This window comes from Oncorhynchus nerka, linkage group LG5 (assembly GCF_034236695.1).
Source record: "Oncorhynchus nerka isolate Pitt River linkage group LG5, Oner_Uvic_2.0, whole genome shotgun sequence".
Classification (NCBI taxonomy): Eukaryota; Metazoa; Chordata; class Actinopteri; order Salmoniformes; family Salmonidae; genus Oncorhynchus; species Oncorhynchus nerka.
In genome coordinates, this window is record NC_088400.1 from 45,544,883 (window position 1) to 45,570,921 (window position 26,039).

Genomic DNA, 26,039 nt, shown 5'->3' on the forward strand with positions numbered 1-26,039 from the left:
TTTCTTACATTAGTACCCCAGGTCATCTTAGGTTTCATTACATACAGTCGAGAAGAACTACTGAATATAAGATCAGCGTCAACTCACCATCAGTACGACCAAGAATATGTTTTCCGCGACGCGGATCCTGTGTTCTGCCTTTACAAACAGGACAACGGAATGGATCGCATGCAGTGACCCAAGGAAACGACTCCGAAAAAGAGGGAAACGTAGCGGTCTTCTGGTCAGACTCAGGACAAGGGCACATCACGCACCACTCCCCAGCATTCTTCTTGCCAATGTCCAGTCTCTTGACAACAAGGTTGATGAAATCCGAGCAAGGGTAGCATTCCAGAGGGACATCAGAGACTGCAACGTTCTCTGCTTCACGGAAACATGGCTTACTGGGAAGACGCTATCCGATGCAGTGCAGCCAACGGGTTTCTCCACGCATCGCGCCGACAGAAACAAACATCTTTCTGGTAAGAAGAGTGGCGGGGGCGTATGCCTCATGACTAACGAGACATGGTGTGATGAAGGAAACATACAGGAACTCAAATCCTTCTGTTCACCTGATTTAGAATTCCTCACAATCAAATGTAGACCGCATTATCTTCCAAGAGAATTATCTTCGATTATAATCACAGCCGTATATATCCCCCCCCAAGCAGACACGTCGATGGCTCTGAACGAACTTTATTTAACTCTTTGCAAACTGGAAACCATTTATCCGGAGGCTGCATTCATTGTAGCTGGGGATTTTAACAAAGCTAATCTGAAAACAAGACTCCCTAAATTTGATCAGCATATCGATTGCGCAACCAGGGGTGGTAAAACCCTGGATCACTGTTACTCTAACTTCCGCAACGCATATAAGGCCCTGCCCCGCCCCCCTTTCGGAAAAGCTGACCACGACTCAATTTTGTTGATCCCTGCCTACAGGCAGAAACTGAAACAAGAGGCTCCCACGCTGAGGTCTGTCCAACGCTGGTCAGACCAAGCTGACTCCACACTCCAAGACTGCTTCCATCACGTGGACTGGGACATGTTTCGTATTGCGTCAGATAAAAATATTGACGAATACGCTGATTCGGTGTGCGAGTTCATTAGAACGTGCGTTGAAGATGTCGTTCCCATAGCAACGATAAAAACATTCCCTAACCAGAAACCGTGGATTGATGGCAGCATTCGCGTGAAACTGAAAGCGCGAACCACTGCTTTTAATCAGGGCAAGGTGTCTGGCAACATGACCGAATACAAACAGTGCAGCTATTCCCTCCGCAAGGCTATCAAACAAGCTAAGCGTCAGTACAGAGACAAAGTAGAATCTCAATTCAACGGCTCAGACACAAGAGGCATGTGGCAGGGTCTACAGTCAATCACGGACTACAAGAAGAAACCCAGCCCAGTCACGGACCAGGATGTCTTGCTCCCAGGCAGACTAAATAACTTTTTGCCCGCTTTGAGGACAATACAGTGCCACTGACACGGCCTGCAACGAAAACATGCGGTCTCTCCTTCACTGCAGCCGAGGTGAGTAAGACATTTAAACGTGTTAACCCTCGCAAGGCTGCAGGCCCAGACGGCATCCCCAGCCGCGCCCTCAGAGCATGCGCAGACCAGCTGGCCGGTGTGTTTACGGACATATTCAATCAATCCCTATACCAGTCTGCTGTTCCCACATGCTTCAAGAGGGCCACCATTGTTCCTGTTCCCAAGAAAGCTAAGGTAACTGAGCTAAACGACTACCGCCCCGTAGCACTCACTTCCGTCATCATGAAGTGCTTTGAGAGACTAGTCAAGGACCATATCACCTCCACCCTACCTGACACCCTAGACCCACTCCAATTTGCTTACCGCCCAAATAGGTCCACAGACGATGCAATCTCAACCACACTGCACACTGCCCTAACCCACCTGGACAAGAGGAATACCTATGTGAGAATGCTGTTCATCGACTACAGCTCGGCATTCAACACCATAGTACCCTCCAAGCTCGTCATCAAGCTCGAGACCCTGGGTCTCGACCCCGCCCCTGTGCAACTGGGTACTGGACTTCCTGACGGGCCGCCCCAGGTGGTGAGGGTAGGCAACAACATCTCCTCCCCGCTGATCCTCAACACGGGGCCCCACAAGGGTGCGTTCTGAGCCCTCTCCTGTACTCCCTGTTCACCCACGACTGCGTGGCCACGCACGCTCCAACTCAATCATCAAGTTTGCGGACGACACAACAGTGGTAGGCTTGATTACCAACAACGACGAGACGGCCTACAGGGAGGAGGTGAGGGCCCTCGGAGTGTGGTGTCAGGAAAATAACCTCACACTCAACGTCAACAAAACTAAGGAGATGATTGTGGACTTCAGGAAACAGCAGAGGGAACACCCCCCTATCCACATCGATGGAACAGTAGTGGAGAGGGTAGAAAGTTTTAAGTTCCTCGGCATACACATCACAGACAAACTGAATTGCTCCACTCACACTGACAGCGTCGGGAAGAAGGCGCAGCAGCGCCTCTTCAACCTCAGGAGGCTGAAGAAATTCGGCTTGTCACCAAAAGCACTCACAAACTTCTACAGATGCACAATCGAGAGCATCCTGGCGGGCTGTATCACCGCCTGGTACGGCGAATGCTCCGCCCTCAACCGTAAGGCTCTCCAGAGGGTAGTGAGGTCTGCACAACGCATCACCGGGGGCAAACTACCTGCCCTCCAGGACACCTACACCACCCGATGTTACAGGAAGGCCATAAAGATCATCAAGGACATCAACCACCCGAACCACTGCCTGTTCACCCCGCTATCATCCAGAAGGCGAGGTCAGTACAGGTGCATCAAAGCTGGGACCGAGAGACTGAAAAACAGCTTCTATCTCAAGGCCATCAGACTGTTAAACAGCCACCACTAACATTGAGTGGCTGTTGCCAACACACTGTCATTGACACTGACCCAACTCCAGCCACTTTAATAATGGGAATTGATGGGAAATGATGTAAATATATCACTAGCCACTTTAAACAATGCTACCTTATATAATGTTACTTACCCTACATTATTCATCTCATATGCATACGTATATCCTGTACTCTACATCATCGACTGCATCCTTATGTAATACATGTATCACTAGCCACTTTAACTATGCCACTTTGTTTACTTTGTCTACATACTCATCTCATATGTATATACTGTACTCGATACCATCTACTGTATGCTGCTCTGTACCATCACTCATTCATATATCCTTATGTACATATTCTTTATCCCCTTACACTGTGTATAAGACAGTAGTTTTGGAATTGTTAGTTAGATTACTTGTTGTCCAATTTGTAAGTCGCTCTGGATAAGAGCGTCTGCTAAATGACTTAAATGTAAATGTAAATGTTGTTGGTTATCACTGCATTGTCGGAACTAGAAGCACAAGCATTTCGCTACACTCGCATTAACATCTGCTAACCATGTGTATGTGACAAATAACATTTGATTTGATTTGATTTGATTTGGACAACGAACACAATTGCATTTTATTGATGTCAATTTGAATGCACAGAGATACTGTGATTAGATTATTCCGCAGCCATCACCTCAAAATGTCAGCATTACGATGAACGGACAACATTGCAAGAATCTCTACACAATTCTTGGAAGCTCTTCCATGGCCTGCCTACTCAGACATTTCACCTATTGAACACGTTTGGGATGCTCTGGATCGGTGTGTACGACAACGTGTTCCAGTTCCTGCCAATATCCAGCAACTTCGCACAGCCATTGAAGTGGAGTGGGACAACTTTCCACAGGCCACATTCAACAGCCTGATCAACTCTATGTGAAGGAGATGTGTCACGCTGCATCAGGCAAAAGGTGGTCACACCAGATGCTAACAGGTTTTCTGATCCACGGCCCTACTTGTTTTTAACGTATAATATCTGTGACCAAAAGATGCATATCTGTATTCTCAGTCATGAAATTCATAGATTAGGGCCTAATGAGTTCATTTCCATTGAAGTGTAGCTTGTAGCAGTGTAACTTGATCTGATGGAATGGCTTGTCCGGCACTTTGTAAAAACCAAGAGTGCATTGAGTGAATGTTGGAAGGAGATCCTGGTTCCTTTCTAAACATAGCAATGTGAATACACAGGATTCGGACCACAAAATAGGTGAAGTGTATGAAAAAGAGTTGAGTCCACATTCAAAGGATTGAGATCGGTTATTTTAAAGAGGACTATGTGTGAACACACCCTAAGGGGAAGTTCACTCTACTCTGAGCTAGACACAGGCAACAGCACAGTGGCTACAGCAGTATGCTTATAGGACAATTATATCAGTACAGTTATACTCAAAACAGTATAGGACATACATTACATGCAGGCTGCTGCTCTCTGCTATCTGCTGTCCCATCACTGCAGCAGAGGGAGAACTCAGTCCTGCTCTGAGACCTGCCATCATGTCTTATCTCATCTCCACTCCTCATGCTCTCTGTGTATCGCTCTGGGTAGAAGCTGCCTTTAGGTACAGCTCTAGGATCAGCTCACCCTCTCAATATCCTAAACGTACCGATATAGATGGAAAGCAAATCTGAACCTTAAATCACACCACTGTGTGTGTGTGTGTGTGTGTGTGTGTGTGTGTGTGTGTGTGTGTGTGTGTGTGTGTGTGTGTGTGTGCATGAGTGTCTGTGAGCTTTCAAGTGTATGTACTGTATGTATCTATCTGAATGTGTGTGTGTGTGTTTGCGCCATGTCTGCAGCCAGGCTACCCAGGAGGAGTTTGTTCAGAAGGAACATTGTCATAATCCTGTTTTGTTGTGTTGTTTCCCTCCAGGAGATCAGAAACATGCAGAATGAAGAGCTGATGGGTATCAGACGAGAGGAGGAAATGGAGATGTCTGACGATGACATGGAGGATACACACAACCCTGACGAATCAGGTACACACACACCTGATAGAAAAACTAACATTAACTACACACACACCACACACACTTTCGGGATATGGTTGCTTCCTTTTCTTCTTAGTTGGAGAATAGATCTGTAGCACAGCCCTCTGTCTCAGTGTCATCAGCTCATTCAGTCTCTAAATGGACAAATTAAGTTGGAGAGGAGACCATGCAGAGACAATATAATGGGCTTCTCCAGGCTGAGTGTGTACGCGTGTGTACTTGTAGAACTGTGTGTGCGTGCGTGCCACTCTAATTGGGGATGCTCACAGCTGGAACTGTGTGTGTGTGTGCGCATACTTGTACACTCAAGTGTGTGTGTGTGTGTGAGAGAGTCAGAGAGAGAGAGTGTGTGTGTGTGCACGGCTGGTAGACACTCTGAGACAACTATCAATCATCCAGTAAGCCCTTCTCTATGGCAAAATAACAGGTCATATATCAATATGGAGCAGGGGTGACAAACATATGGCCTACGGGTCCAATACAGTGGGGGATTAGCTCATCTAGCCTAAAACCAAATCGAAACTGTGTAGAAATTATAATGGACCTACATTCATACTGTTTATTGACTATGCCCAGCTCACGAATACAGTGTTTCCTCTGCAGTCATTTAGCTGTGGCGCTGCTAAAAATCATTGCCGCCACGGCAAAAAAATATAAACAAATCTTTCTGCTGAGGTGTACTTTGAAGATACTGGAACAGTCCACAATTAATTTTCCTTTGCATACAAAATAAGTAATGACCTATCCGGCTTGTTGTGATTGTTGTGTGAGAGAAATATTCCAAATCAAATCAAATTTTATTTGTCACATACACATGGTTAGCAGATGTTAATGCGAGTGTAGCGAAATGCTTGTGCTTCTAGTTCCGACAATGCAGTAATAACCAACAAGTAATCTAGCTAACAATTCCAAAACTACTACCTTATAGACACAAGTGTAAGGGGATAAAGAATATGTACATAAGATATATGAATGAGTGATGGTACAGAGCGGCATAGGCAAGATACAGTAGATGGTATTGAGTGCAGTATATACATATGAGATAAGTATGTAAACAAAGTGGCATAGTTAAAGTGGCTAGTGATACATGTATTACATAAGGATGCAGTAGATGATATAGAGTACAGTATATACGTATACATATGAGATGAATAATATAGGGTATGTAAACATTATATTATGTAGCATTGTTTAAAGTGGCTAGTGATATATTTTACATCATTTCCCATCAATTCCCATTATTAAAGTAAGTGTGTTGGCAGCAGCCACTCAATGTTAGTGGTGGCTGTGTAACAGTCTGATGGCCTTGAGATAGAAGCTGTTTTTCAGTCTCTCGGTCCCAGCTTTGATGCACCTGTACTGACCTCGCCTTCTGGATGATAGCGGGTTGAACAGGCATTGGCTCGGTGGTTGTTGTCCTTGATGATCTTTATGGCCTTCCTGTGACATCGGGTGGTGTAGGTGTCCTGGAGGGCAGGTAGTTTGCCCCCGGTGATGCGTTGTGCAGACCTCACTACCCTCTGGAGAGCCTTGCGGTTGTGGGCGGAGCAGTTGCCGTACCAGGAGGTGATACAGCCACAGGATGCTCTCGATTGTGCATCTGTAGAAGTTTGTGAGTGCTTTTGGTGACAAGCCAAATTTCTTCAGCCTCCTGAGGTTGAAGAGGCGCTGCTGCGCCTTCTTCACGATGCTGTCTGTGTGGGTGGACCAATTCAGTTGGTCTGTGATGTGTACGCCGAGGAACTTAAAACGTATTACCCTCTCCACTACTGTTCCATCGATGTGGATAGAGGGGTGTTCCCTCTGCAGTTTCCTGAAGTCCACAATCATCTCCTTAGTTTTGTTGACGTTGAGTGTGAGGTTATTTTCCTGACACCACACTCCGAGGGCCCTCACCTCCTCCCTGTAGGCCGTCTCGTCGTTGTTGGTAATCAAGCCTACCACTGTTGTGTCGTCCGCAAACTTGATGATTGAGTTGGAGGCGTGCGTGGCCACGCAGTCGTGGGTGAACAGGGAGTACAGGAGAGGGCTCAGAACGCACCCTTGTGGGGCCCCAGTGTTGAGGATCAGCGGGGTGGAGATGTTGTTGCCTACCCTCACCACCTGGGGGCGGCCCGTCTGGAAGTCCAGTACCCAGTTGCACAGGGCGGGGTCGAGACCCAGGGTCTCGAGCTTGATGACGAGCTTGGAGGGCACTATGGTGTTAAATGCCAAGCTGTAGTCGATGAACAGCATTCTCACATAGGTATTCCTCTTGTCCAGATGGGTTAGGGCAGTGTGCAGTGTGGTTGAGATTGCATTGTCTGTGGACCTATTTGGGCGGTAAGCAAATTGGAGTGGGTCTAGGGTGTCAAGTAGGGTGGAGGTGATATGGTCCTTGACTAGTCTCTCAAAGCACTTCATGATGACGGAAGTGAGTGCTACGGGGCGGTAGTCGTTTAGCTCAGTTACCTTAGCTTTCTTGGGAACAGGAACAATGGTGGCCCTCTTGAAGCATGTGGGAACAACAGACTGGGATAGGGATTGATTGAATATGTCCGTAAACACACCAGCCAGCTGGTCTGCGCATGCTCTGAGGGCGCGGCTGGGGATGCCGTCTGGGCCTGCAGCCTTGCGAGGGTGTTTTCCTCACGTCGGCTGCAGTGAAGGAGAGTCCGCATGTTTTAGTTGCGGGCCGTGTCAGTGGCACTGTATTGTCCTCAAAGCGGGCAAAAAAGTTATTTAGTCTGCCTGGGAGCAAGACATCCTGGTCCGTGATGGGGCTGGTTTTCTTTTTGTAATCCGTGATTGACTGTAGACCCTGCCACATACTTCTTGTGTCTGAGCCGTTGAATTGAGATACTACTTTGTCTCTATACTGACGCTTAGCTTGTTTAATTGCCTTGCAGAGGGAATAGTTACACTGTTTGTATTCGGTCATGTTTCCAGTTGTAACGGCGTTCGTCTGGTGAACACTACACAGAGACAGGAACACTCACCCACAAAATACACAGTGAAACCCCGGCTACCTAAATATGGTTCCCAATCAGAGACAATGAGAATCACCTGACTCTGATTGAGAACCGCCTCAGGCAGCCAAGCCTATGCTACACCCCTACTCAGCCGCAATCCCAATGCCTACAAAACCCCAATACGAAACACAACAAAATAAACCCATGTCACACCCTGGCCTGACCAAATATATAACGAAAACACAAAATACTATGACCAAGGCGTGACAGAACCCCCCCTAAGGTGCGGACTCCCGGACGCACCTCAAAACCATAGGGAGGGTCCGGGTGGGCGTCTGTCCATGGTGGCGGCTCCGGCTCGGGACGTGGACCCCACTCCATTAATGTCGTAGTTCCTCCCCCTCGCGTCCTGCGATAATCCACCCTCGCCGCCGACCATGGCCTAATAGTCCTCACCCAGAACCCCACTGGACTGAGGGGCAGCTCGGGACTGAGGGGCAGCTTGGGACTAAGGGGCAGCTTGGGACTGAGGCAGCTCGGGACTGAGGGGAAGCTCGGGACTGAGGGGAAGCTCGGCACTGAGGGGCAGCTCAGGACTGAGGGGAAGCTCGGGACTGAGGGGCAGCTCGGGACTGAGGGGCAGCCCTGGACTGAGGGGCAGCCCAGTACTGAGATGAAGCTCAGGCAGGTAGTTGGCTCCGGTAGATCCTGGCTGGCTGGCGGATCTGGAAGATTCTGGTTGACTGGCAGATCTGGAAGAGTCTGGTTGACTGGCAGATCTGGAAGAATCTGGTTGACTGGCAGATCTGGAAGAATCTGGTTGACTGGCGGATCTAGCTGCTCTGGCTGCTCCATGCAAACTGGCAGCTCTGACTGCTCCATGCAGACTGGCAGCTCTGGCTGCTCTATGCAGACTGGCAGCTCCATGCAGACTGGCAGCTCTATGCAGACTGGCAGCTCTGGCTGCTCCATGCAAACTGACAGCTCTGGCTGCTCCATGCAGGCTGACAGCTCTGGCTGCTCCATGCAGGCTGACAGCTCTGGCTGCTCCATGCAGGCTGACAGCTCTGGCTGCGCTGAACAGGCAGGAGGCTCCGGCAGCGCAGGAGAGAAGGAAGGCTCTGGCTGCGCTGAACAGGCGGGAGACTCCAACAGCGCAGGAGAAGAGGAAAGCGCTGGCTGCGCTGAACAGGCGGGAGGCTCCGACAGCGCTAGAGAGAAGGAAGGCTCTGGCTGTGCTGAACAGGCGAGGCGCACTGAAGGCCTGGTGCGTGGTGCTGGAACTGGTGGTACTGGATCGAGGACACGCACAGGAAGCCTGGTGCGGGGAGCTGCTACCGGAGGACTGGTGTGTGGAGGTGGCACTGGATAGACCGGACCGTGCAGGCGCACTGGAGCTCTTGAGCACCGAGCCTGCCCAACCTTACTTGGCTCGATGCCCACTCTAGCCCGGCTAATACGAAGAGCTGGTATGTACCGCACCGGGCTATGCACCCGCACTGGAGACACCGTGCGCTCCATAGCATAACACGGTGCCTGCCCGGTCTCTTTAGCCCCCCGGTAAGCACAGGGAATTTGCGCAGCTCTCCTACCTGGCATAGCCATACTCCCTGTAAGCCACCCCCCAATACATTTTTGGGGCTGACTCTCAGGCTTCCATCCGCGTCGCCGTGCTGCCTCCTCATACCAGCGCCTCTCCGCTTTCTCCGCCTCCAGTTCTTCCTTGGGGCGTCGATATTCACCAGGCTGTGCCCATGGTCCTTTTCCGTCCAATATCTCTTCCCAAGTCCAGAAGTCCTTTGATCGCTGCTCCTCACGATTAACAGGGAGAGTTGGCTCAGGTCTGACTCCTGACTCTGCCACTCTCTCCCTGACCCCCCCCCAATACATTTTTGGGGCTGACTTTCGGGTTTCTTTCTGCGCCGCCGTGTCTTTCTCTTCGACTCCATTCTCCTATAGCCCTCTTCGCACTGCTCCAGCGAATCCCAGGCGGGCTCCGGCACTCTCTCTGGGTCGACCGCCCACCTGTCTATTTCCTCCCAAGTCGTATACTCTAAACTCCTGCTGTCCATAACGTCCTCCCATGTCCATTCCTCCTTTCGCTGCTCCTGCTGTCGCTGCCTGTTACCACGCCGCTCGGTCCGAGTGTGGTGGGTGATTCTGTAACGGCGTTCGTCTGTTGAAGGAGAGTCGGACCAAAATGCAGCGTGGTGGTTACTCATGTTCTTTAATGACAAAATAGCGATACATGAAATAACTAAATAAATACAAAAACAACAAACGAAACGTGAAAACCTAATTACATTATCTGGTGAACACTACACAGAGACAGGAATAATCACCCACAAAATACACAGTGAAACCCCGGCTACCTAAACGAGAATCACCTGACTCTGATTGAGAACCGCCTCAGGCAGCCAAGCCTATGCTACACCCCTACTCAGCCGCAATCCCAATGCCTACAAAACCCCAATACGAAACACAACCAAATAAACCCATGTCACACCCTGGCCTGACCAAATATATAACAAAAACACAAAATACTATGACCAAGGCGTGACACCAGTCACCTTGATTTGGACTGCGTATGGTCTAATGAAGGAAAGTCTGAATAAATGTAATAATGAACTGATAATTAACTGAATTATCGAAAATTAATCAGCCTACCTGCTTGCACTTTGTGCAGGCTGTGTATCCATCTACCGCATTGTCCTTCTAAACTAGGGATTTCACTCTAGCAGCACCTGTTTCCACGATAGTGTCGTATTCCCTTATCATAACCGTTCTTTTTTTTCTCTCCGGTTAGGCCAACATTAGTAATTTTCATTTGAGCTAAGCTATCCAGGGAAAGTAATCTGGGTAACATATTCTCACTTGGGGAGAGGGAAATAAACTCTGCGAGTGGACATATTAGAATGTTTTAGCACCACACGAGTAAGGGACAGTTCCCAGGTCCACACCCACTCATGGATGAGTGGCTGGTAGCCTTATGTCTGCCTCACTGCTCATAGAATGGAATTCGCAACACAACAAGCTACTGGGTTTTTTCAAAGTCTTATCTTGATTTCAGATGTCTCCAACCCGCAATGTAATTGTTCTGAACCTAGAGCCGTCCCAAGGGTTGAAAGAATGTTGTCGTTCCACCTGTCAGCGGATTATTTTGCGGCTCACCAACGGGTAACCATGGGTATCCGACCCCATGCAGGACTCTACTAATGATTAGCCCAATAGGGTAAATGCAGATAGGCAACCCCATGCTTCAACCAATTTATTTATAGCCACTATGCTGCTAGTGGACCACGCATATAGCATACCAGGCTATATGCGTGGTCCAATATGTTAATCATTTGTAAAAATAATTTTACCAATTTCTGGAGGTGGAAATTTTATTTCCACCTTTTCAGACCCCAAAAACAGTTCAACCCCTCCTCTCTGCAACTTTTTCCCCCCACTGCTAAACATTTTTCCAGAGGATACACTGAGCTAATAAAAGCTGAAATGAAAAGTAGACCGTCAGGGAGCACAGAAAATACCAAAAACGACTGATTGAGGAATATTATTTGTACATTTTGAAGGAAATATAATGGAAAAAATATTTTTTATCCTGAAAAACTCCCCAGTCCTTAACGATTACAAGCATACACATAATATGAAGCAGCCAACACTATGCTTAAAATATGGAGAGTAGTGCTCAGTAATGTGTTGTGATGGATTTTCCCCTAACATAAAGCTTTGTATTCAGGACAAAAGTAAATTGATTTGCCACATTTTTTTGCAGTATTACCTTAGTGCCCTGTTGCACACAGTGTCATGACGTGACAGTTATTTATCGAATAATTACCTACTATGTTTGTTCTTGGATTAAATTAATCATGTAACATTTAACTCATTAGGAATTTGGGGCACCACAGGAGAAGTTGTTTACCGAGTTACCGTCTCCCGAATTAACTCAAGAATATACAGTTGAAGTCAGAAGTTTACATACACTTAGGTTGGAGTCATTAAAACTGGGTTTTCAACCACTCCACACATTTCTTGTTAACAAACCATAGTTTTGGCAAGTCGGTTAGGTAATCTACTTTGTGAATGACACAAGTAATTTTTCCAACAATTGTTTACAGACTGATTATTTCACATAATTCACTGTATCACATTTCCAGTGGGTCAGAAGTGTACATACACTAAACTGACTGTGCCTTTAAACAGCTTGGAAAATTCCAGAAAATTATGTCATGGCTTTAGAAGCTTCTGATAGGCAACATAATTTACATAATTTGAGTCAATTGGAGGTGTACCTGTGGATGTATTTCAAGGGCTACCTTCAAACCCAGTGCCTCTTTGCTTGACATCATGGGAAAATCTAAAGAAATCAGACCTCTGGTCTGGTTCATCATTGGGAGCAATTTCCAAACGCCTGAAGGTGCCACGTTCATATGTACAAACAATAGTATATTTCACATAAACACTATGGGACCACGCAGCCGTTATATCACTCAGGAAGAAGCCATGTTCTGTCTCCTAGAGATTAACTTACTTTGGTGCGAAAAGTGCAAATCAATCCCAAAACAACAGCAAAGGACCTTGTGAAGATGCTGAAGGAAACAGGTACAAAAGTATCTATATCCACAGCAAAACAGTCAACTGTCCTCTGGTCTGATGAAACAAAAATGGAACTGTTTGGCTATAATGACCATTGTTATGTTTAGAGGAAAAAGGGGGAAGCTTGCAAGGTGAAGAACACCATCCCAACCGTGAAGCACGGGGGTGTCGGCATCATGTTGTCAGGATGCTTTGCTTTAGGAGGGACTGGTGCACTTTACAAAATAGATGGCATCATGAGGCGGGAAAATTACGTGGATATATTTAAGCAACATCTCAAGACATCAGTCAGGAAGTTAAAAACTTGGTCGCAAATGGGACTTCCAAATGGACAATGACCCCAAAGTTGCGGCAAAATGGCTTAAAGACAAAAAAGTCAACGTATTGGAGTGGCCATCACAAAGCCCTGACCCCAGTCCTATAGAAAATTTGTGGGCAAAACTGAAAAAGCATGTACGAGTAAGGAGGCCTACAAACCTGACTCAGTTACACCAGCTCTGTCAGGAGAAATGGGCCAAAATTCACCCAACTTATTGTGGGACGCTTGTGGAAGGCTACCCGAAATACTAATTGAGTGTATGTAAACGTCTGACCCACTGGGAATGTGATGAAATATTTTTTTTTTTTAATAAATCACTCTCTGCTATTATTCTGACATTTCACATTCTTAAAATAAAGTGGTGATCCTAACTGACCTAGGACAGGGAATTTTTACAAGTACTAAATGTCAGGAATTGTGAAAAACTGAGTTTAAATGTATTCGGCTAAGGTGTATGTAAACTTCTGACTTCAGCTGTATGTTTATCGATAACAGTCAGTAATTGATCATTTCCTCATATCAGTATCATTCTGAACGTCGCAGACTTCATAAATCTGCACAAACCCGAGTCTTTCTAATCATTCCATACCACACAAATTGATTTGATTATTTATTTACTAACAAACTAAATGATAACACAAGATACACACACGGTATAGGTTATTGATTAGAAACTTAATAAAGTTAGACAACAATATGACACTTGTTACACAAGATGGAGAGTTAAAGAGAGAGAGAACAACACTTGTATACACTCACAGTAACCCTAATACCTGCCCCGAATGCCGCTCTTTTGTGTAAGAAGTAATGCATGTATTTACGTGTTGAATGTCTTTGTCTGGTATCTCTGTTGGGCCCAGGCCTTCGTGGAAAGGGTTGCGCTTTGTGAGAAGGGTTTCGATTGGGCCTTCTTCTTCGGATGGCCTTCTCCTTCGTTCTCGGGTGTAAATCTCTGATTGTTCACAATGTCACAATGTCCTTCTTATTAGTTGTCTGTTTACTTGCACTCATTCTGGAAGAGTGGTCTGAGGACGGCTAATCAACCGTGTCGATGATCCCCAGACAGGTGATGAGAGCAGTGAGGATTTGAAGAGAATAACCGGATGGTCCAACTTAAATTCACTTTCTTAGATACAGTACTTAGAACAGCTACTCAACCGTAACATTGATTGTTAGAGGTTCGTTTGTCTTCAACCTCGTGTTGAGTTCCAGGGTTGTGACAAATGTAGACCTAGCTGCAGCTTGTGGTCCATTTAGTCTGGTATGTTAATTCTTAACTTTAATACCCTCTGTAAAAAAGGGGGTGTTTTTGTCTTGCTGACACGCTCTCTGGGCTCCCTGGAGCGTGGATAGTTACGAGGCAAAGTATCCTAATTACTATGAGGTCGTTAGAGAACAAAAAAATCACAATCCTATCGTCACACAAACGTTCTCTTCATCCTTGATATTTTCTACACCACGTAAAGGATGTAAACCTGATATACACCGTGTAAAAGCTCAAGTTACAATGTTTTTGTTATAACGTCTTTATATCATTTTTAATGACATCATAAAGTAGACGTTCATTTTCCATATTCCATCTCTCATCATTCCCAACATTTAGGTGATGAAATGTATTGTCCAGGGTTCATTGTTTGATGTTGAAGTTTTGGGCGGCAAACTCTTCTGTAACAAAAAGACATTTCCATTCACCCATACTAAAGACCAGAAAGGAGTCATCTGCTGCATTACAATATTCGATTGACGTGAGGTGTCATAAAACCACCATATCAACCCCCCTCTGCGGGTGAGAGGGTTCTGTAGACGCTGATCCACTGTCCTGATCTTTGGAAATGCTCACACAGAAGCACCGCTCCTAGTGGCTGGGGACTTTAATGCAGGCAAGCTTAAATCAGTTTTACCAAATTCTTACCAGCATGTCACTGTGGCTTCTGTGCAACCAGGGGGGGAAAAATCCTAGACCACCTTTACTCCACACAGAGATGCATAAAAAGCTCTCCCCCGCCCTCCATTTGGAAAATCTGACCATAATTCTATCCTCCTGATTCCTGCGTACAAAGCAAAAACTAAAGCAGGAAGTACCAGTGACTCGCTCAATACGGAAGTGGTAAGATGACGTGGATGCTACACTACAGGACTGTTTTGCAAGCACAGGCTGAAATATGTTCTGGGATTCATTTGGATTTTAAATTTTTTTATTTAACCTTTATTTAACCAGGAAGAGCTCATTGAGATTAAAATCTTTTTTAATCTCTTTTAAGAGCGCCCTGGCCAAGATAGGCAGTACCAAGTCATTACAAAAAAATTACAGACAGACATGAAAAAACTACAAGTAATCTAGTAAAAACCATTGAATTCACAAGAGTATAAAACAGCAAATTAAAAGCATTGACACGTCAGGGAATCAGCCTCAAAATCCTTCATCAGTGATTTACAAACACCAATCGGAAACAAGTTCTTCCAGTTTAAAAGTATTTTGTAAGGTGTTCCAAGACGATGGCGCAGAGTACATAAAAGCCCTTTTACCAAATTCATTTCAGACATTTGGAACAGTTAGCAGGATAAAGTCCAGCGAACACAGAAAGTACCCACCACATTTCTGAACAATAAAAATGCACAAATAAAAAGGAAGTAAACCCAAAATGGCTTTGTAAATAAAAGAATACCAGTGACTGAGCCTATGAGTGACTATTGAAGGCCAGCCAACCCTGGTATACAAAGTGCAGTGGTGCGTAAGGGTTTTGCAGTTTAAATTAAATCTCAAAGTGCCATGGTAAATAGTGTCAATTGATCTCAAACACTGAGTGGAAGCATTCATATATAAAATATCCCCATCCAATGGCATTGAGGAATACGCCACCTCAGTCATCGGCTTCATCAATAAGTGCATCCCCACAGTGACTGTATCTGCATATCCTGACCAGAAGCCAGGGATTACAGGCAACAACCGCATCGAGCTAAAGGCTAGAGCTGCCGCTTTCAATGAGCGGGAGACTGATCCGGACGCTCATAAGAAATCCCACTATCCCCTGAGACGAACCATCAAAAAAGCAAAGCGTCAATACAGGATTAAGATTGAATACTGCTACACCAGCTCTGACACTCGTCGGATATGGCAGGGCTTGAAAACTATTAAGGACTACAAAGGGAAACTCAGATGTGAGCTGCCCAGTGACGCGAGCCTACCAGACGAGCTAAATGCCTTTTATGCTCGCTTCGAGGCAAGCAACACTGAAGCATGCACGAGAGCACCAGCTGTTCTGGATGACTGTGTAATAACGCTCTCCGTAGCCGATGTGAACAAAACCTTTAAACAGGTCAACATTCACAAAGCTGTTGGGCCAGACGGATTACCAGTATGTGGACTCAAAGCATGCGTGGACCAACTGTCAAGTGTCTTCACTGACATTGACCTATTTGAGAATGCTGTTCATTGACTACAGCTCAGCGTTCAACACCATAGTGCCCACGAAGCTCATCACTAAGCTATGGACTCTGGGGAAAAAACACCTCCCTCTGCAACTGGATCCTGGACTTCCTGACGAGCTGGCCCCAGGCTGATCCAGCTGATCCTTAACACTGGGGCCCCTCAGGTGTGTGTACTTAGCCCCCTCCTGTGTTCCCTGTTCACCCACGACTGTGTGGCCAAACACAACTCCAACACCATCATTAAGTTTGCTGACGACACAACAGTGTAGACAACGATGAGGCGGCCTATAGGGAGGAGGTCAGAGAACTGGCAGCATGGTGCCAGGACAACAGCCTCTCCCTCAATGTGAGCAACACAAAGGAGCTGATCGTGGACTACAGGAAAAGGCGGGCCGAACAGGCCCCCATTAACATCGACGGGGCTGTGGTGTCCACATCAACAACTAACTATAATGGTCCAATACATACCAAGACAGTCATGAAGAGGGCACACCAAAACATTTTCCCCCTCAGGAGACTGAAAAGATTTGGCATGGGTCCCCAGATCCTCAAAAGGTTCTACAGCTGCACCTGACCAGTTGCATCAGTAGGGCATCCTGACCAGTTGCATCACCACCTGGTATAACAACTGCTAGACATCTGACCGTAAGGTGCTACAGAGGGTAGTGCAAATGGCCCAGTACATCACTGGGACCAAGCTTCCTGCCATCCAGGATCTACATACAGTGGCTTGCAAAAGTATTCACCCCCATTTGTCCTGTTTTGTTGCCTTACAACCTTAAATTAAAATGGATTTTTTAGGGGGGTTGTATCATTTGATTTACACAACATGCCACTTTGAAGATGCAAAATATTTTTTCGTGTGAAACAAAAAAGAAATAAGACAATAAAAAAAACAGAAAACTTGAGGGTACATAACTATTCAATCCCCACCCCCCTCTATGTCAATATTGTGTAGAGCCACCTTTTGCAGAAATTACAGCTACAAGTCTCTTGGGGTATGTATCTATAAGCTTGGCACATCCAGCCATGGATTTTTGCCCATTCTTCAAAACTGCTCCAGCTCCTTCAAGTTGGATGGGTTCCGCAGGTGTACAGTAATCTTTAAGTCACACCACAGATTCTCAATTGGATTGAGGTCTGGGCTTTGACTAGACCATTCCAATACATTTAAATGTTTCCCCTTAAACCACTTGAGTGTTACTTTAGCAGAATGTTTAGGGTCATTGTCCTGCTGGAAGGTGAACCTCTGTCCCAGTCTCAAATCTCTGAAAGACTGAAACAGGTTTCCTTCAACAATTTCCCTGTATTTAGCTCCATCTATCATTCCTTCAATTCTGACCAGTTTCCCAGTCCCTGCCAATGACAAACATCCCCACAGATTGATGCTGCCACCACCATACTTTACTATGGGGAGAGTGTTCTTGGGGTGATGAGAGGTGGAGGTTTGCGCCAGACATAGCGTTTTCCTTGATGGCCAAAAAGGTCAATTATAGTCTGATCTGACCAGAGAACCTTCTACCATATGTTTGGGGAGTCTCCCACATGCCTTTTGGCGAACAACAAACGTGTTTGCTTATTTATTAGCGTCCCACCTGGCCAACATCCAGTGAGATTGCAGAGTGCCAAATACAAATACAGAAATACTCATTATAAAAATTCAGAAAAGATAAAACTATTAAACATAGGTTTAAAGATTAACTTCTTGTGAATCCAACCACAGTGTCAGATTTTTTAAAAAGCTTTATGGCGAAAGCATACCTTACAATTATTTGAGAACATAGCCCAGCAGACAAATCATTACAAACAGTAACCAGCCAAGTAGAAGAGTTACACAAGTCAGAAATAGAGATAAAATTAAGCCCTTACCTTTGATGATCTTCATATGTTTGCACTCAGAAGACATTCATTTATTCAATAAATGTTTATTTTGTTCGATAAAGTCTCTCTTTATATCCGAAAACCTCTGTTTTGTTTGCGCGTTTTCTTCAGTAATCCACAGGTTCAAACACAGTCACAATAGGCAGACAAAACAAATCCAAATTGTATCCATAAAGTTCATAGAAACATGTTAAACAATGATTATATAAAATGTTCAGGTTATTTTTAGCCTAAATGATCTATAATATTTCAATAACGTCTTCAATATAAACTAGGCACTCTCTCTGGTCGCGCGCATGAAAAAGCTCTGTGACACGGCAGGGTCCACTCATTCAGACTGCTCTTACTCTCTCATTTTTCCCAATACAAGCCTGAAACAATTTCTAAAAACTGTTGACTTCTGGTGGAGGCGTAGGAACTGCAATTTGAGTCCGAAGTCAATGGATACTGTAATTGCATTGAATAGAAAACGAATGGATTTCGCACCATACTTCCTGAATTGATTTTTCTCAGGTTTTCGCCTGCCAAATCAGTTCTGTTATACTCATCAGACATTATTTGAACAGTTTTGGAAAGTTTAGAGTGTTTTCTATCCAAATCTACTAATTATATGCATATTATATCTTCTGGGCCCGAGTAGAAGGCAGTTTAATTTGGGCATGCTTTTCATCCAAAATTCCAAATGCTGCTCCCTACCCTAGAGAAGTTAAGCAATGGCTTTTTTTCTGGCCACTCTTCTGTAAAGCCTATCTCTGTGGAGAGTACGGCTTAAAATGGTCCTATGGACAGATACTCCAATCTCCACTGTGGGGCTTTGCATCTTTGGTCTATATTTTGCCTCTCTGATTAAAACCCTCCTTGCCTGGTCTGTGAGTTTTGGTGGGCAGCCCTCTCTTGGCAGGTTTGTTGTGGTGCCATATTCTTTCTATTTTTTATAATGGATTTAATGGTGCTCCGCGGAATGTTCAAAGTTTCTGATATTTTTTATATCCCAACCGTGATCTGTACTTCTCCACAACTTTGTCCCAGACCTGTTTGGAGAGCTCCTTGGTCTTCATGGTGCCGCTTGCTTGGTTGTGCCCCTTAGTGGTGTTGCAGACTCTTTCAGAACAGGTATATATATATATACTGAGATCATGTGACAGATCATGTGAAACTTCGATTGCACACAGATGGACTTTATTTAACTAATTATATGACTTCTGAAGGTAAAAAATGAAATAAAAATATTTATTTTTACTTCTTATGGCTAGCGGAACCCCTCGACAACATTCCGCTGAAAAGGCAGCGTGCAAAATTCAAAGATATATATTTTTAACATGTAACTTTCATACATTCACAAGTGCAATGCACCAAATGAAAGATAAACGTATTGTTAATCTACCTATCGTGTCCGATCTCAAAAAGGCTTTACAGCGAAAGCACAACATATGATTATGTTAGGTCAGAGCCTAGTCACAAAAACACACACAGCCATTATCCAGCCAAAGAGAGGAGTCACAAAAAGCAGAAATAGAGATAAAATTAATCAGTAACCTTTGATGATCTTCATCAGATGACACTCATAGGACTTCATGTTACACAATACATGTATGTTTTGTGGATATTTATATAAAAAAATCTCAGTTTACATTGGCGTGTTATGTTCAGTCATTTTTGCTTCCAAAACATCCGGTGATTTTGCAGAGAGCCACATCAATTTACAGAAATAGTCATCATAAACTTTAATATAAGATACAAGTGTTATACACAGATTTAGAGATATACTTCTCCTTAATGCAACCGCTGTGTCAGATTTTTTAAAAACTTTACGGAAGAAGCAAACCATGCAATAATCTGAGTACGTCGCTCAGACAACAAATCAAGCCATACAGATATCCGCCATGTTGGAGTCAACAGAAGTCAGAAATAGTGTTATAAATATTCACTTACCTTTGATGATCTTCATCAGAATGCACTCCCAGGAATCCCAGTTCCACAAAAAAAATTGATTTGTTCAATAAAGTCCAACATTTATGTCCAAATACTTCCTTTTGTTAGCACTTTCAGTTCACATATCCAAACTCACGATGCGTGGGTAGGTCCAGGCGAAAGTTCAGATGAAAAGTCATATTACAGTTCGTAGAAACATTTAAAACGGTGTATAGGATCAATCTTTAGGATGTTTTTATCATAAATCTTCAATAATGGTCCAACCGGAGAATTCCTTTGTCTTCGGAAATGCAATGGAATGCAAGCTAACTCTCACATGAACGAGCGTGACCAGCTCATGGCACTCTGACAGACCACTGACTCATTCAGCTCCCATTCCCCCCTCCTTTACAGTAGAAGCATAAAGACTGTTGACATCTAGTGGAAGCCTTAGGAAGTGCAATTTGACCCCATAGACACTGTATATTCGATAGGCAAATAGTTAAAAAACTACAAACATCAGATTTCCCACTTCCTGGTTGGATTTTTCTCAGGTTTTCGCCTGCCATATGAGTTATGTTATACTCAGACATCATTCAAACAGTTTTAGAAACTTCAGAGTGTTTTCTATCCAAATCTACCAATAATATGCATATATTAGCAACTGGGACTGAGTAGCAGGCAGTTTACTCTGGGCACGCTTTTCATCCAAACATGAAAATGCTGCCCCCTATCCCAAACAGGTTTTAAACAAGTAATTTTTAACATTTCACTTCACCAATTTGGACTATTTTGTGTATGTCCATTACATGAAATCCAAATAAAAAAATCTATTTAAATTACCGGCAGTAAAAATGCCGAGGGGGATGAATACTTTTGCAAGGCACTCTAATAGGCGTTGTCAGAGCAAAGACCATAACATTTTTAGAGTCTCCAGTCACCCAAGTTAAAGACTGGGTGTGGTGACTGGGTGTATTTAAACACCATCCAAAGTGTTATTTAATTGTGACGACCCTCCCACTCTGTCTGCCGTATTCTCTCTGTTATTTCCTTATTAGGATGCTGGTGGGCGGAGTTGGGAGGGTCGTCAGCTACATGGGAAACACCTGGGCCCGGTGTCTCCCAGGATAAATACACCACTTCCCCATTCATGGAGGAGACTCTCTCCATGCAGACACCCTCTGTAGATTGTGTTGTGGTTCTTGATGGCCGTTTGTTTGTTTGTTTGTTTGCTTTGGCACCTTTCATCACCCTGCATTATCACATTCACGCATGCAAAACACTCACTTACACTACTGATTACTGATTACACACACCATTGTATATTATATTTATTTGCTTTAGGTAATAAATATATATCTTTCTACTCATTATCTCCACGTTGTCTCCCTTTGTTACGGGCTTTGAGCCGGTTCGTGACATAATTTTTACCCATCTACCAATCGGTGCCCTTCTTTGCAAGGCATTGGAAAACCTCCCTGTTTTTTTGGGTTGAATCTGTTTGAAATTCACTGCTCGCTTGAGCGACCTTGGGGTACAGAGATGAGGTAGTCATTCAAAAATTATGTTAAACACTATTGCACACAGAGTGAGTCCAGGCAACTTATTATGTGACCTGTTAAGCAAAAGTTTACTCCCGAACTTATTTAGGCTTGCCATAACAAAGTGGTTTAATAATTATTTACTGTGGACATTTCAGCTTTTAATTTTTAATCAAGAACCTAATTCCAGTGACAAAAAAATATCTACATTTAATCCATTTTAAATTCAGGCTATAATACAACAAAATGTAGAAAAAGATAAATTCCTTGCTCAAGGGAACATCGGCGGAAGGTGACACCGGAGATATTGGTGCCAGAAACCCTCTGGTTGCCCCCCCACCCCTTCATGTCTTTTAGTTTCTGCTTGTTAATCGTTGTGATCTCCGCCAGTTGCCAATATGACGGCCTCCCTCGTTATTATGCAGATATATGCAAACGTTATCATCAGCCTACCAGGTTCGGTTTCCCACCTCGTTTCATGTGCGTCTTTGCTTATTAGAAAACACAGATAACAATCGTTGTCAGGAGGCTGTCACATTGTTGGATGGGAACGCTGTGGAGAAGGGCACAGGATGTGCTGAGGGGACAGGTGTTGTAAAACCCCTTCATATTTACAGCATTAGCTCACACCTGCTAAGGATCCTTGTAACCCAGGAACACAGGAGGAGCCCACCCAGCCTGTTTCTTTAAAAGCTAATCGATGCTAATGGTTAAGTGTTCTATTGATACATAGTGCAGAGTGTGAATGGCTTGGTGCTTCTACATTCATGCAGTATAGAGTGGGAATATGCTTGTGCTTCTCTCCTGTCAGCAGCCCTGTGCTGAGCTGCTGGAGTCAATGCTAAAGCCTGTCACGTTGTGGAGGGGGAATCGGCTGGCTACCCCAGACAGCAACTTGATGAGGCTCCCTGATTAATACACACCTCACCCATAACCTCCCTGCTGCTAGATCTCTCACACTCACACACACACACACACACACACACACACACACACACACACACACACACACACACACACACACACACACACACACACACACACACACACACACACACAGATGACTCAGAGGTCTCTGTGTCTTAGAAGTCTGTATCTCTTGGTTCAAACACACCCTATGCCTGATTCAAAGAAGCCAGCATGAGTCTCTATGCTCATTCTAACACGAGCACACACTGTGCTAGGCCTCTCTTACACAATCACTCTCAGGTCTTATGTCTCCAGCTCAGCTACACAAACACACCCTCTCATTACATCACACATGTCCCCTCAGACAGCATTGGAGAATGAAGACTCTCCTTTCAAAGCCCAAAGGAACAGGGGCTGAGTAGTTTTCATCAGCGTCTCATCCTGTCTGTTCAATAGGACAGGTTAGGATTTCATGAGTAGTTCTGATCACATTGTCTTTCCTGTCTGTTCAATATAGGACAGGTTAGGATTTCATGAGTAGTTCTCATCACATTGTCTTTCCTGTCTGTTCAATATAGGACAGGTTAGGATTTCATGAGTAGTTCTCATCACATTGTCTTTCCTGTCTGTTCAATATAGGACAGGTTAGGATTTCATGAGTAGTTCTCATCACATTGTCTTTCCTGTCTGTTCAATATATGACAGGTTAGGATTTCATGAGTAGTTCTCATCACACTGTCTCTCCTGTTTGTTCAAAATAGGACAGGTAAGGATTTAATGAGTAGTTCTCATCACACTGTCTCTCCTGACTTAAATATAGGACAGGTTAGGATTTCATGAGTAGTTCTCATCACATTGTCTTTCCTGTCTGTTCAATATAGGACAGGTTAGGATTTCATGAGTAGTTCTCATCACATTGTCTTTCCTGTCTGTTCAATAAAGGACAGGTTAGGATTTCATGAGTAGTTCTCATCACACTGTCTTTCCTGTCTGTTCAATATAGGACAGGTTAGGATTTCATGAGTAGTTCTCATCACACTGTCTCTCCTGACATAAATATAGGACAGTTTAGGATTTCATGAGAATTTCTCATCACACTGTTTCTCATGTCTGTTCAATATAGGACAGGTTAGGATTTCATGAGTATTTCTCGTCACACTGTTTCTCCTGTCTGTTCAATATAGGACTGGTTAGGATTTCATGAGAATTTCTCATCACACTGTCTCTCCTGTCTGTTTAATATAGGACAGGTTAGGATTTCTTGAGTATTTCTCATCACACTGTCTCTCCTGTCTGTTCATTATAGGACAGGTTAGGATTTCAAAGCCTCTCCTGTAGAGTTGCAGTATGTCCTCAGATCATCAATAGACATTTGAAGGCTGTTTACACAGTATAATGTTATGATACTGCAGTTGTGATGTTCTATGTCTCTTGTGCATGTGTGTGTGTGTGTGTGTGTGTGTGTGTGTGTGTGTGTGTGTGTGTGTGTGTGTGTGTGTGTGTGTGTGTGTGTGTGTGTGTGTGTGTGTGTGTGTGTGTAGGCCCTGTGTCCCAGGCGGAGGCTCTAAAGGAGGAGAATGACTCTCTGCGCTGTCAGCTGGATGCCTACAGAAACGAGGTGGAGCTGCTGAAGCAGGAGCAGGGCAAGAACCAAGAACACACACCTCCACAACACAGTGAAGAGGACGCCTGCAGGCAGCAACAACTAACCTTTCTACAACAGGCACTACAGGGCATGCAGAAGGTATACTTCAACCACACCCACTATAGCTTAACTTTTTGCAGCAAGTCCTGCAGATTCTAGCTGGTGAGAGTCATAATCTGTTGGTTTTGATGAAAAGTCACTTTTAATGGAGGTGGATAGAGAACTGCCCTCTCAATCACACACACACAGGCACGTGCACACGTACACACAGCACTAATAAAGAGATGAGAGAGTGGTAGGGAGAGATGCAAGCTGAAAACAATGCACTCAGAGTTAGATGGATGGTTAGAGAGAAAAAAGAAAGAACAATAGAAAGACGTCAGAGGGAGTGAGTCATTCTAGAATCTGGTCACTCTGCTGTCCTCGACGCTCTACAGCAGGGGTGTCAAAGTCAAATGGACGGAGGGCCAAATAAAAAAATCAGCTACAAGACGAGGGCCGGACTGTTCGAATGTTCATTGAAAAATTTTTAAATGACGCATATAGTCTAGTGAACCTAATTGAACCTACTGAAAACCTAACAAATATATTACAATATGATCAGATAAATAAAGCAATATTTTCTTATGGCTCTGTCAGTAATCTTTAATTTTCAACAGACACAAAAGACAAATTTCCTTTATATAAATATCCCCATAACATGAACATTAAATGAAAGAAACCGGTATTCAAGGCACCATCAGTAGACTATATTTTGTATTTTAGCAAAAGTGGGCTAAATTTACTTCAAAGAAAAAACAATAATAGCAATTTTCTATCATCCACTCAACTGAAATATTTAAAAATATAATTGGATTGAAATACAAAAAAATAAAGTGCAAAATCTATTAATCAAAAACAACACTTTGTTTAAGGAGAAGTAACATGCAGTGAAAACAAATATTAAATTTTAACTTTTAAACTTGAACTGAGTAAAAACTCTAAATATGTGATTGCACAGTAATGTTCACTTGTTTGAGGTTGAGGGTGATACTTGGTGGTGTCCCATCTTTTCCACAAGTTCATCAATGTTCGGGGTAAGGCTCTGAGCTGAAGAAATCCTCAGAATTGAGTGGAGGTGTTCAGCAGTAAGTCGACTTCTGTGTGATGTTTTGTTCAGGTTCATCAAAGAAAACAGTTGTTCACACAGGTATGTGCTGCCAAACATAGACAACGTTTGAGCAGCCTGGATGCGCAGCTGGGGCATTGTGCCGGGAGGAAACGGGCGAACTCCGCAGCACCCACTGCCGCATATTTTGCCCTCAGTGCATCATTGCATTGGAGGTCAATCAACTCCATTTGGAGGTTTGGTGGTGAGCTTTCCACGTCAACAGCAAATGGGTTACCGAGCAGTTCCAACCTGCTTTTTTGTGCTTCAAAGTCAGCAAATCGGGTCGAAAGTCAGCGGCAAGCATACCTATTTTATCAGCCAACTGTGTGCTCGGGAACGCACTGGTAGAGAGCTTCTCTTTCATGGTCTGGCAGCTGGGAAAGTGGCTCAAATTTTCTTTCCGCATCTGCGTCTCCCACAGAGTCAGTTTGGTTTTAAATGCCTTCACTGTACTGTACATATCAGAGATGACACGATCCCGACCCTGCAGCTGCAAGTTTATTGCATTCAGATGACTCGTAATGTCACACAGAAAAGCCATTTCACACAGAAACATTTCGTCTCGGAGTTGTGTTGTGTCTTTCCCTTTGCTGTCCAAGAACAGACAAATCTCCTCACGAAGCTCGAAACATCTTTGAAGCACCTTTCCCTGGCTTAGCCATCGCACCTCTGTGTGATAAGGCAAATCACCATGCTCCGTTTCTAACTCCGTCAGAAATGCCTTGAACTGGCGGTGATTCAAACCTTTGGCTCTGATAAAGTTAACTGTGCGCGTGATGAATTACATGC

The 26,039-nt window shown here is 44.4% G+C and overlaps 1 protein-coding gene across 4 annotated transcripts in view; it reads left to right on the forward strand.

The window, feature by feature from the left end:
• The window catches only part of LOC115129601 (ecto-NOX disulfide-thiol exchanger 2-like), a 164,989-nt gene that overhangs the window by 107,920 nt on the left and 31,030 nt on the right, over positions 1-26,039 (forward strand). For all 4 annotated transcript variants that reach the window (XM_065018692.1, XM_065018689.1, XM_065018690.1 and 1 more), the window contains exons 8-9: positions 4,798-4,903; positions 23,997-24,199. In XM_065018692.1, the coding sequence (XP_064874764.1) occupies positions 4,798-4,903; positions 23,997-24,199 (309 nt within the window). The remainder of the gene's footprint in view (positions 1-4,797; positions 4,904-23,996; positions 24,200-26,039) is intronic.